Genomic DNA, 14,058 nt, shown 5'->3' with positions numbered 1-14,058 from the left:
CCATGTAGTTTAACATTATGAGATGTTATTGGGGCATGTTGTCATAAGGCCTTTGTTTTTTCCTGAGCAATAAAAATGGAAATGTTCAATAGATTTTTGTAGAAGACTATACAGAAACTGTATAATGAAATATAGTACAATTCAACAGTTGCATTCCCAAGATGAGCTTGTCTGTTAATGTTTAATGACTGGAAGTGACTGGACGTTTCGCAACATTCTCTTCTGGACACTCATTTAATGACGGTTAGTCACACGCTTCACCCTCACTATAGTCAGACTTATTTAGCTACTGTACAGTATGGAGTAACCAGATAAAGATTTGGGTTGGTAATCAAACACAAACAGATTGGAGATTTGTATTTCCAATTTGTTCAAAGCACCACATGCAAGACACAAGAGATCTGTGTTCTTCCTTTATTTGCACTGAGAACACAAAACAGTTCAATGTTTCAAGCTGTCTTTTACTTTGGCTTCAGGGATTTGACATCTGGTAATCCAAAGGTATGTCAGAGCCACAGTATACTGTAACAAACTGCTGTAAAAAATTACAGCAATATTTTACAGCAGTGGGCTGTTTTTCTAATAATACAGCATATTGCTGTAAACTGCAGTGTATTCTGGGGTCACATGGTGGTTTGACGCAGTTTTGGACAGATCTGAATTTTTGACTTTTCCTCCAGAAGAACAGATATAATCCAGCAAGGACGCTTCACTGATCTCGCCCATCTTTGACAGGGAACTGAAAACAAGATGTTTTACAGTATTTTACAACAGATGTGATGTAGTCGTTACGGGTTTCTCTCGAAGATGCTGAGGCATGGCTTTGCTGGAAGCCAAGCTAATTACTGAAGAAGAAAAGTGTACACTGACTGGCCAATTTCACTCCACCCTTTTCTGCAAACAGAACCTCCTACTGTTAACCCTTTGTGCTCTGAAGACTAAAAAAGAGATTTAATAAAGGATAAATAACTCCATTTGCATCTCATAATGAGAGAACTGCCATGACTCTGTATAACGCTAAAATATGATTTTAGGTACAGACAAAAGTCTTTAGGAACATAGGAACACATTTATACATTGTATTAAAATATCTATAAAATATAAATAAAATATATATAATAAAAGTGAAATAAAATGAAAAAATATAAATATTAAACACTGGTGTTATGGAATGTTGCGTTTTAAATTTAAAAGCTTTTTAAATTTGTTTTATTATGACATATTTTTTATTATTTATTATTATGTTTTATTATTTTTTTAGTAATGAAAACATAAAAATATAATCAGAAATATGTGTAATATATAAAAGAAATAATATGATTGTGATATACAAATACACATTAAAATATAATTGTAAAATATCTGGTGTTGTGGTATGTTATTTTTTCAATTTTAATATGAATTTATTTGTGTGTTCCAATGCTGTCCGCTGGCAGATTCCATTGTGACAACTTACCCCATGTAGTTTAACATTATGAGATGTTATTGGGGCATGTTGTCATAAGGCCTTTGTTTTTTCCTGAGCAATAAAAATGGAAATGTTCAATAGATTTTTGTAGAAGACTATACAGAAACTGTATAATGAAATATAGTACAATTCAACAGTTGCATTCCCAAGATGAGCTTGTCTGTTAATGTTTAATGACTGGAAGTGACTGGACGTTTCGCAACATTCTCTTCTGGACACTCATTTACTGACGGTTAGTCACACGCTTCACCCTCACTATAGTCAGACTTATTTAGCTACTGTACAGTATGGAGTAACCAGATAAAGATTTGGGTTGGTAATCAAACACAAACAGATTGGAGATTTGTATTTCCAATTTGTTCAAAGCACCACATGCAAGACACAAGAGATCTGTGTTCTTCCTTTATTTGCACTGAGAACACAAAACAGTTCAATGTTTCAAGCTGTCTTTTACTTTGGCTTCAGGGATTTGACATCTGGTAATCCAAAGGTATGTCAGAGCCACAGTATACTGTAACAAACTGCTGTAAAAAATTACAGCAATATTTTACAGCAGTGGGCTGTTTTTCTAATAATACAGCATATTGCTGTAAACTGCAGTGTATTCTGGGGTCACATGGTGGTTTGACGCAAACATACAGTATATTGCTGTAAATTTCAAATCTACAGAGGCATTGTGGGATCTTCAGTGGCAAGAGGATTGATTCACAACTGTTGTAAGCAGAGACAGACTTACCCATAGGCAAAGGTAGGCGACCGCCTTGGGCACCCAAAAGCCAAAGGCCCCCTAAAATGCTTTTCATATACGAGATGCGCAAAAGCGCTGACACGCGAACGGTTGCTATTTTCACTGTTTATTACCATGACAACCGTCTGCATGTACACGTTGAACGTGCTTCTTGTTTATCCTACTTGTAGCAAATGAAAATGTTTTATATGAATGAATCTCTGAAGGGAACCAACTGTCTTCAGAAAAGTTTCAATGGCATTTTCATTTTGTATGATAACATTTATGAGCGCAGCGCTGCTTTGTTTACAGCCGTTATCTGTCTGTATCTGACTGTGTCTGTCATCCCTCTATCTGTATCTGACTGTATCTGCCATCATTCATCTATCTCTAGCTGTCATCCCTCAATTGATCTCTTTGTAATAAATCTAATATATTGTCCTCTTTGTTCTTTTCAATATTTCTAGCCACTCTTAGCATCAGTTTGTGGTTTTTAGAACTGTTGTATTATGACCATGTTAGTTAACTTGTGGTTTTAAAGTTATACAGGGTAATATGTTTCAAGTAATTAAAAAATATTTAATTTCATTCTCAATTTATTTTGGAATTCAAAATAATAAATACAAATTTGTGAAATCCTGTGGAAAAACCTGTTTTTCAATATTAAGAAGTGTCAAATTATTATTATTATCATTAATATTATTATTATTTTGTTTTGTGAAATAATAGGTAAATTAATATGCATTATACAACATTTTATGCAGTTAAATATTGTTTAAAGCTTATGCAGTTAATGAATAGTTTAAATTTTAAATTCAGCTTCCAGTCATTAATATTCAGCAATCAGGAAAATATATATTGCATTTTACATCCTACCTCTAAATATAGCATACACATATTAAAGTAGTTTCCTGTAAAAATACAGCAATGTAAAAAATTTAGTTAAAATAGTTATTTACTGTAATCAGGAAATACAGGAAGATGCTGTAAATTAAACTACAGCAACACTGCTGTAAAAATTACAGTAACTGGCTGGCAACCCTGCTGCCAGTATTTTACTGTAACATTCACAGGTATTTTTTTCAGGAGATTAATTGCAAAAAAATGGTGGCAAATGCAACCCGTTTACATCACAACTCTTCCTCCCTTCTCACTGGCAGCGTCTGGCATTTCCAAATGGATTTCCATTTAATTAAGCAATATGCTTGTCATTTCATTTTCATGTGCATTAACCTCCTTAAAAATACAATAGTGGAATGACAATAAGCTCCTTAAGGCTGATACAATAACAGTAATCTCTGTAAAGTTGTTTTTATAAACTGTGCCGTATGGTCACTTTCATTTTTCAAAACACCTAAGTAATGATTATGAGCTCGCAGACATATGTTATGTCTAATGGGACAGAATCAGAACAGAAAAACAGCTTAAATATTAAGCCACACAGAAGTAATTTAGAAAAACAAAAAACCACCAGAAAACTCAGGCCTGGTTCCTTATGGCATATGAATTATGTCAACCTTATTAGTAATCATTTGTGATGCTTTTTATTGTTTATATTTATTATATATTTATCTTTATTTGTGGTGACATATAATCACAAAAAATAAATAAAAATAATTATAATAATAATAATAACATAATAATATAATAATAATTATTCATTATTATTAATCATCATATTTTTCATTATATTATATTTGTGGTAACAAATAATGACAATTAAGTAATACATTAAAGGGGGCATAACACACACAGTTTCACCCAATATCATGTTAATCTTGAGTACCTATAGAGTCGTACTGCATCCTTCATATCTCCAAAAAGTCTTTAGTTTGAACATATTTATAAAAGAAAGATACAGCTTTACGATTCTCTCCGGAAAAAGCCGAGCTCCTGCAGGCGAGGTTAACAAATGGCAACGCAAAAGAAAGCAAAAGTTGATGTTCGGTCATTTCAGCCGTCTTGGAGAGAAGAATATGGATTTATTTTTCAAAAAGATCGTGCCGTTTGCACTTTGTGTTTCGAAAATGTTGTGTGCTGCACATCTAGTGTTAAGCGCCACTTTGAAACAAAACACGAGAAATCCTTTACAGATCAGACAGATAAGGCAGAGTCCATCAGGCGCACTGTGTCCAATTATGAAAAGCAAACCAGTACTCTCCATGTTTTTGCTCAGTCTAAAAACAATGCTACTGAAGCAAGCTACCGAATTGCTCATTGCATTGCTAAACATGGAAAGCCATTCACGGACAGAGAATACATTAAGGATGCTTTCCTCTCTAGCGCAGAGGTTTTATTTGATGGCTTGCCTAACAGCTTATAACAGTTTTAAAACATTTTATTTTAATATTGTTCCATTGGTAAACTTAACATAAATGTCAGTGTTCTCTTAAAAACAGTTTGGAAAGACGCCTTTGATCACTAATTTAATGTTTAATGCTTTTTTGCTGCTTTTTGTCCCCAAAAATAAAAATTTTGTTTCTGTTATGCGTGTTATGTTTATTGACCGTTTAAATCTACTGAACAATTATATTGTGATATAATAAATAAACCATAATATTAAACATTAATGTTGATATGGCACAGTAACTGCCAAGAAAAAATTGAATGGCACATGTCAAAAAGGTTGCCGACCCCTGCTCTAGATGGATATCTTACATCATTGCGCTTGCATCTTTTGTCTTGCGTGTGGCATGCCGTTCTAAAAATGTGCTGCTCAAAAAAAAACCCCCCAAAACTAAAAAAAAAAAAAAAAAAAAACCCTCTCCGAAACTTATGCTGCGTTCAAGTCCTCCTGGGACGTTCGTACTTTGTCGTAATTAAGACGTCAGGTTCATTCAAGTCAGTTTAGTCGGCACAAGATGGCGGTGTACCTTCTTTTAATAAATTACAAGAAAATACAACAGGGTCTGCATTTTTTTACTTGGATTTCAGCTGCGTAACAAGAACATGACCAATTTAAGTTTATAGGACAACTAAACTATCAATTTAAACAAAAATTTACCATCAACTACAGATGTTGCATCCATCGATTCCGCCATGTTTCTCATTGACACGCCCCCAACTCGGAAAATTTCGAGTTTCCCACTCGTAATAAAGACTTTGTGGTGGCGTTCATGTGCGTTCAACTCGTAAATACGATCTATACGACATGACTTGAACACACCATTATACAAACCCGAAAGTAAGATTGGGGGGGGGGTGGTAAGGCTACATCTGCTTTAAATATTACATATTCAAAATATTAAATTAAAAATATTATTATCTACAATTTATTAGCTAAACTTCTTGCAAAAATAAATATAATATTCAAGCGCTTTTATGACAGAACAGTAACCAGGGCATCCTGATAGTCATGGCAACCATAAACATTGCGCGTTGATATGATATTAATATTATATTTTATTTGTGGTAACAAATAATTATGACAATTAAATAAAATAATAATAATAAATAATTTAATAAAGGAAAGTGCTCTCATAATCTGGATTTACCAAAGTGCCCTTTTGTGTTAATCAGACAATTTTTTACAGGATGCTTTATGACATCTGTCACAAAGAGAAGCAGGAGTTCATGATCGTTTGTGTCAGACATTGGTCAGTTAAAATGACCAAATTAATTGGAGAAAAATATTAATCTTTTCATCGATTTGTTATTTATTGAGTTTTGAAGGAGTCCATTATTAATATGTGGCTTTCTGCATCAGAACTACACATTTTAGAGGGATATATATTTAAGTATATTATATAATAATAATTTATTATTTTAGTATCATTGAGATACTACTATAGTTTATAGTCAAAATATTAATATGTAATATTTTGAATATTTTATGTTTATATTTTCTGTTTTCATCTTGGTTTAGGTTGTAGTTTTAGTAATTGGGTTGTGTGTCTTCTCTCTCTCTCTCTCTCTCTCTCTCTCTCTCTCTTTAAATTGAGATTTTATTTTGCCTTGGCAACTATAGCTGAAATAAAAAAATAGTTTTTTATACTTTATTTTATTTTAGTTAATGTTTATTTAAAATTTATTAAAATTTGTAACATTATAATGAAACTTTACTGTCACTTTTCAAAATGTATAATATGCCCAAAATGTATATATTTAGGTTAACGTTTTAGTAATTTTGTTGTGTTTTCTCATTTTTATTATTGATTTTATTTTTATTATTTTATTTGTTTATTTGAGTTTTATCATTTGTTATTTCAGTAAAAGTTAAACTAAATTAAAATGTTGCCTTGTCAACTAGCTGACATTTATTAATTTTTTAAATTTTAGATAATGTTCATTTCCTTTCAAGTAATGAAAAATGTGCGTGTGTGTGTGTTTAATTAAAATTAAATTCTTTATCAAATTAATGCATCCTTGCTGAGTAACGTATTTTTTCTGTGTATAGTCAACATGCTGTAATCCACCGATTAGCTGATATAATCACCTGTAAATACACCTTGGCCCGCGCACATCCCAGAATACCAACCGCTGCCGTGCACAGAGAGCGAATGAGTTTAAAACAACCCAGAAAGATCTGAAGAACATGCACGAATGTCAAAAAACTGACTGATAATAAACATAATTCATCTGATGAAACGGTTTGAGAGTAAATACAAGAGGAGGCCATGTACGGTTCAACGTCTGCCACATGTAAATACACAGCCGAGCATCTCATCTTGTGTTTATGTTTCTATAAAACATATTCAGTGTGGTAGACATCTGCTGTATGTAATGCATGATGAATCAAAGCCGCCCAGTCTTTGATTATATATACTGTCTACATATAGCCAATGCTCAGCAGATTTAGTAGTTGTAGCTGAATTTAGATCAGTTGGAAGTAACTGTTTAGATGGACTGTTTATACAGCCTCATATTAGCTCTTTCTAGATTACACTTTCTAATGTTTGACTGTCTGGCTGCTAGAAAAACATGATAAAGAAATACCCAGTAACATTGAGATGACTAGTAGTCATCACTCACTACCCTTAAGAGGCCTTTTTTTAGAGCGACGCACGTTTAGCAAGTTATTATATCTCCCCAAATACTACATATACTGGGAAACTGAGTGAGAAATAATAACTTAAAAGCTAAAGCACCATTAGCTTTCTATTGCAGAGCCAGTTCAATTACTATGAATCGGCTTCACTGTGCTGGAAATTCTTAACTTTGACTCGGTAGTTCACTCTAGTGCTCATATTGAGGAATTACTTTTGTCTGAAAGTTTTTTAGGGTGCACTAGCTGGACAGGGGTTTTCAGTCTTTTAGATGCCAGATGTACAGACTCAATTTATATAGTGTATAGTGTAAAATATTATTTTGATCATGTATTGTTTCTATAACCTCATACATTACATTATCATGTTTGTTAATATGTGTTGTTTATGCATCAGAACTACATGTTCTAGTGGCATATTTTAATTAAACACACAAGATTATTTGATGAATATAAAATTCAAAACAATGGCATTTATTTAAAATAAAAATCATTTGCAACATTAAACATGTCATTACCAAATGTTTATTCCTACCCACTACAGTACTGTACTGCTAATTGTATTATTTAAATAATTTATGTTATCAAATAATTTATTTTATTTCCATCAATTTATTTTATTTTTTTTTATTTTATGTGTATGTATGTGTGTGTATATATATATATACACATCCATCTATCTGTCTCTATCTATCTATCTGTCTCTATCTATCTATCTGTCTGTCTCTATCCATCTATCTGTCTGTCTCTATCTATCTATCTCTGTCTCCATCTATCTATCCGTCTGTCCGTCTCTATCCATCTATCTATCTGTCTGTCTGTCTCTATCCATCTATCTATCTGTCTCTATCTCCATCTATCTATCCGTCTGTCTGTCTCTATCTATCTATCTGTCTGTCTGTCTGTCTCTATCTATCTATCTGTCTCTATCCATCTATCTGTCTGTCTCTATCTATCTATCTGTCTTCATCTATCTATCCGTCTGTCTGTCTCTATCTATCTCTCTATCTCTATCCATCTATCTGTCTGTCTCTATCCATCTATCTATCGGTCTCTATCTATCTCGGTCTCCATCTATCTATCTCTGTCTGTATGTCTGTCTCTATCTATCTATCTATCTGTCTGTCTGTCTGTCTCTATCTATCTGTCTGTATGTCTGTCTCTATCTATCTATCTATCTATCGTAAATACAACAGAAGTCACTAATAAGCCACATCAAAATCCACAAATACTGAAAGATGTCTTTTATTTTGAAAGACATTTATGGAACACTCCCTCACATGGGAAAACAAGGTTATTTTGGTTCTTAGCAGATTTCAAAATTAATTAAACAAATGACAATGAACAAATTAAGACAACGAAACAAAAAATACAACCGTAAAGTGAAATGATACTATTATAGACCATATTTTATATATAAAACAATACAAGCTCAATAAATATGACAAACACAAAAAGCCTAATAAGTAAACATATAATACACCATATTTACTTTGGGCAGGGTGTTTTTTTGTTTGTTTCTTTTTTTCAAAAAGGGAGTTCAGAAGGGCTCGGTTTAGTTAAAGCACCAGGCAGTTTCAGTTTAACCTTTCGGGTAACAGCAGTATCTGTGAAATCAAAAGATTACAAAAAACAAACAATAAATCATCAATACATATGTTAATGTTTGAAAACTAACATGAGCTTTCACTTAAACCCAACACCCTATTCAGTGTCAGATGATCTCTAATAAGTGCTCATCTAGTGTCAGGCGACGCTTCCTGAATCCTTAAATGTTATAAACCAAAACACAGATTTTTTTTCAGTCGGTTTGCCTTTAACTACACATCTGCTGAAGCATTTTGGATATTATTCATGCGTTTATGAATCCAACTTGACCCACAAAACACAATATACAGTAAAGGGTTTGATGTGCTCATGTATAACTTAAATAAGCTGCGTCAACCCAAAGATTCAATAGTATAAGCAGTTGCATGACAGAAGTATTCCTGCCATATGAACATAACACTGGTCCTAAATTAATGCGTAACGTGCCGTAGTGGCTACTCAAGTTATCTGAAGTCAAACAGTGGTTTAGGTCGAGAATTATAACTCACTCAGTCATACACAAATGCATGTGAATTCGCACACGTTCTCATTCATAAACACACACACACACAGTCACATAATAGTAGTGCAGTTAACATGAATCACTTCCTTCCTCGAAGCAGAAATACTCTTAGAAAGCAAACAGGGTGATTAAGGAATCCAAGATGCTGTGTTTTATTCTCATATTCTCATTTCTACTTCCTTTCGGCATCATGTGACCCGTTGAAACCTCAAACGTCCCACGGTAAGGGCTCCGGTTGCACTTTTTCTTTGATAATTTTGTCTTGAGTTCTCGTTCTGATAATGGCGCAGTTTCACCAAAAGCTTTGACCTCTTTAGAAGTTTTACAAAGTGCAAGGATTTAATGAGTCTGTGGACGTCCCCTCCCGCAGAGAAACGACAGGAAAGCTACACGCGGAGGAATCCATCCGACAGGAAGAGGGAGCGAGAGGGCAGCTGGAGAGCTCATTGGGTTGAGTGCATTTGTGTCCCGCAGAATTCAGTCTCACAACGTTGTCCCAAAACATCTGTGCCAGAAAGATGCTACACTTCTCTGAGGAGAAAGATGACAAGAGTCAGAAAACTGAACTTTTCACAACACAAAATGTTCCAATGTCAATCCGAGCCCAACATTTTCTCTGAGGGAAGTTTTTTTTAAAAATTTTATTAAAAAGAAATTAAATGGGTAAATCTTTTCAAATTACATTACAGCCTCTTACAAATAAAAAAAGAATAAAAAGATAGATAAATCAATCAATCAATCAATCATCCTGGTATTGTATTTTTTTCATATTTTTATAAAATTTGATTTAATTGATAACCAATATAAAATTACTATTTGAGATGAATAACTACTATCTTATATGGTATAACATTTTTTTATATAATATAAAATTATAGAATTTATATATTTTATTACATTATAAAAAAAATATTTTACAATTTTATAAAATAATGTACAATTTTAATTAAATAAATTACAAAAAAATAATTTCATTTATTTAAAAAAAAATTTTTTTCATTACAATAAACTAAATTATATTATATTATAAAATAATTTTCCAAATAACATTTTTCTTTTTTCTGTAAATCTGGAGAATTCTATATTGTAAAACTGAATACTAAGGTCTAATGTTACAATAAAATAAAAGTGTGAAAATGTAATTAAAAAAGTAAGTACATTTAATTTATTAAATAAATAAATAAATAAGATAAATTATATTACATGATAACTTTTACCATATTTTTACACTATATTTTATTTTTCTGTTTTATGTAAACCTGCTTTGGATCAAGCTATTTTGTAACAAGAGCTACAGAAATGGATTATATCTTAGTTCCTCCATACAATAAAACACCAACTAATATATATCATAACCTAATTAAGAAATAAACAGTTTGTGATTTCTGAGACTGAAAAAAAACAATATTTAAATACATATGCGCTCACAAACGTGACACTTACGAGGCTGTGAGCGTTGAGTTGAGCACCAGTGTGGTGCGTATCCTGTAGAGTTGGGCCAGTGTGAGTTTTTTGTGCTGCTGGGGTCTCTTACATCGGCCCATTCCCTCCAGGCCACTGGGCGGCGAGAGCTCCCCGTCTGACGCACTGCAGGGAATCTGGTTGCTACCAGCCTCATGTGCAATTTTGGCTCGTCTCAATGTGTCCAAAAGCATGCCTGATGGCAAGCTGCGAGTGAGACTGTGACTTTCATCCGTCTCTGGATCAGTCGGGAGACACTCGTCTGATTCAGCAGGGTTGAGCTCCGTCAGGCTCCTGCTGAGCTGCGCTTCTAAATATTTAACCCTCTGTTCCCACGTGTGCCGACTTCCTGTGCACTCTGTGGCTGCCCTGGTGACACCGTGGTTACTGTTATCATGGTGAACTGTGGACAGCAGGTTGTCCTCGGAACGGGATTTGACGGCGAGTCTCTCTAAAAACGGCAGGCGACACTGGACAGGCGGTCGGCGCCGGGGCTTTAGAGAAAGCGCCACTGAGTTCTGAGATCCGAATGAGCTTTTATCTTCCTCATCGTCTTCCTCTTCTGCATTTTCTTGCTCCTCATCTTCCCCGTCGTCACCCATCGTCTCCTTGTCGTCCTCGGAGTCGTTTTCCTCTACCGGGGCCACTCGACTCTGGGTTTCCACCATGGACTCTGGTGAAAGGGTCCCGTAAGCGCTATCCATGGACATGGAACAGCATTGTGGGTCCAGGTCTGAGCCCTCCTGACTGTCTGGATGGGGCTCAAAGTCCGTGGCCCCCTGTGGGACGGCAGAGTCAGGGAGTTGAGACAGACCGGCATCATGGTCTGAATGCCCACCTAGGTCAGACTGAAGAGTAGAAGGATCCAAAGATGATCCAGACTCATCCATATCCATCACCGACAGGGTTTCTGTGGAGCCATCTGATTGGCTAAGACAGAGAAACAATAATGTAAGTTCATTTATTGTAAAACAAAATGCCCAACAGGTCAACTAATTGATAGTGTTGCATTAATATAAAAGAAAAGAAAAGAAAAGAAAAAGGAGAAAATGATAATTACAATATGTAATATAATATAATATAATATAATATAATAATTGTCAGAATATTTTAAATCAAATATATTATTTTTCTAATTAATGAAATTTATTTTTAATTAAATTAAATGAGTCAACCTTGATATTCAATTTGTTTAATTAGTTTGTTTACAAAGCAGGTTTACAGAAAATATTAAAAAATAATGTATTATAATGTTTTTATACATTATATTATATAAAAATTAGAACATATACGAAAGCAGTTATTCATCTTATAAGTAATTTTTATTAATTACATTAAAATATGAAAATAATTTCAATATAAAATATTCTTAAATTATTAATTGATAAAATAAAAAGAATGTATTTATTGAAATAAAACATTTTAAAATAACAAAATATTTAATAACATTTATATATTATTTAAAAATAAAAGTTAATGTGATTAAATATTAAATATTATTTATTAAAATGTTAATTAATAAATAAAATAGTTGTTTTAAAATAAAAGCATGTATTTATTGAAACAAAACAAAATCAATTAAATAAAATACCTATTGCTCTGATCTTTGTGTCTAAATTGAGGTGAACTAGCTGTGGAGTTACAGCTGTCCTCATCTTCCTCCTGATCTTCCACTAGTCTTTTCTTCAGACAAGCCTTCTGTCGGCGAGCTTCCTCTGACCGCAACCGCTGCAGCTGATTCTAAAACGCATGTACAAAATAGCTAAATCAGCAAACTTCTCTACTGAGCGAACACTTATATCAGAAATGTCAAACAGAGATCAATATTGGCAATGGACAAGTATGATTTTACCTGGACTTTGCAAATCGCATCAGTCCAACTTTTCCCCTGGGTGGCGCTGTTGGCCTGGAAAGAGTAGGCAGCCACAGCGCTCTTGAACTCATTGAGGTAGATGAGGACAAATGAGCCTAAGACAGGAAAAGAAAAGACAATCAGAAACATACTACTTTTAAATCTAAAACTTCACAATACGTTCTCTTGAGATCTTAAGCAGCTTGTTTCTCCTCCTTTGTCATATTAATTGCATGCTGTAGTTAAAAGTGGGCTCAGTCTGTCAGTTTAACGCTCACCTGTGTCTTTAAGTTCTCTGCACACCACATTATGCAGGAGGAGAGGCTGTCGGATCACTTTCACCTTCTCCAAACGCTTCACTGGTTTAGTGATCAGCAGCAGATCAGTGAAAAGGAAGCAGTAAACATCCATCTACGCAAGAAAAGACAAATACATGTGAAACATGACAAACTAAAATATTCCATTACAAGCAATATTAAAACTTTCAGGAAACTTAAAGGGACAGTTCACCCAAAAAAAAAAATTCGGTCAATTTAAAACCGGTATTCATTTATTTCTACTGCTCAACACAAAAGAACTGTCGGATCACTTTCACCTTCTCCAAACGCTTCACTGGTTTAGTGATCAGCAGCAGATCAGTGAAAAGGAAGCAGTAAACATCCATCTACGCAAGAAAAGACAAATACATGTGAAACATGACAAACTAAAATATTCCATTACAAGCAATATTAAAACTTTCAGGAAACTTAAAGGGACAGTTCACCCAAAAATAAAAATTCGGTCAATTTAAAACCGGTATTCATTTATTTCTACTGCTCAACACAAAAGAACTTTTTTTTTTGAAGGATGTTGGCAACCAAATAGTTTTGGTTCTCATTATCTTCCATTCCATTTGTTGTCCATACAATGTAAGTCAATGGGAAACTAAACCGTTTAGATACCCACATTTTAAAAAATATCTTCTTTTGTCTTCCACAGCAGAAAGAAAATAATTAGTGCTGTCAAACGATTAATCGCGATTAATCGCATCCAAAATTAACATTTTTGTTCACATAATATATGTGTGTGTACTGTGTATATTTATTATGTCTATATAAATACACACACATACATGTTAATATTTAAGAAAAATATGTTATGTTTTTATATTAAATATATTTATCTGTAATATAAATAATATACATGTAAATATTTTCTAAACATATACTGTATGTGTGTGTATTTATATATACATAATAAATATACACAGTACACACACATATATTATGTAAACAAAAACGTTTATTTTGGATGCGATTAATCGCGATTAATCGTTTGACGGCACTAAAAATAGTACAGGTTTGGAATTTCATTTTAAGGACAGTTTTACTGCTTACAATAAATAAAATAAATAAAAAAACACTACATAGCAAATGTTTCCAAATGCATCTGAAATTTGGAGGAATTGAAGATAATG

At 33.3% G+C, this 14,058-nt stretch overlaps 1 protein-coding gene across 1 annotated transcript in view; it reads right to left on the bottom strand.

The window, feature by feature from the left end:
• Nucleotides 1–8,421: 8,421 nt before the first annotated feature.
• Nucleotides 8,422–14,058, bottom strand: part of LOC107751840 (pleckstrin homology domain-containing family G member 5-like) — a 92,720-nt gene continuing 87,083 nt past the window's right edge. The window contains exons 19-23 of the mRNA XM_016567614.1: nucleotides 12,881–13,013; nucleotides 12,603–12,718; nucleotides 12,342–12,490; nucleotides 10,733–11,680; nucleotides 8,422–9,820 (exon numbers count right to left, since the gene is read on the bottom strand). Coding sequence (XP_016423100.1) covers nucleotides 9,811–9,820; nucleotides 10,733–11,680; nucleotides 12,342–12,490; nucleotides 12,603–12,718; nucleotides 12,881–13,013 — 1,356 coding nt within the window. The 3' untranslated portion in view covers nucleotides 8,422–9,810. The remainder of the gene's footprint in view (nucleotides 9,821–10,732; nucleotides 11,681–12,341; nucleotides 12,491–12,602; nucleotides 12,719–12,880; nucleotides 13,014–14,058) is intronic.

The sequence above is a fragment of the Sinocyclocheilus rhinocerous genome, unplaced genomic scaffold, assembly GCF_001515625.1.
Source record: "Sinocyclocheilus rhinocerous isolate Xijiao unplaced genomic scaffold, SAMN03320098_v1.1 scaffold2126, whole genome shotgun sequence".
In the NCBI taxonomy this organism is placed as follows: domain Eukaryota; kingdom Metazoa; phylum Chordata; class Actinopteri; order Cypriniformes; family Cyprinidae; genus Sinocyclocheilus; species Sinocyclocheilus rhinocerous.
This window is presented reverse-complemented; position numbering and strand designations above follow the sequence as displayed.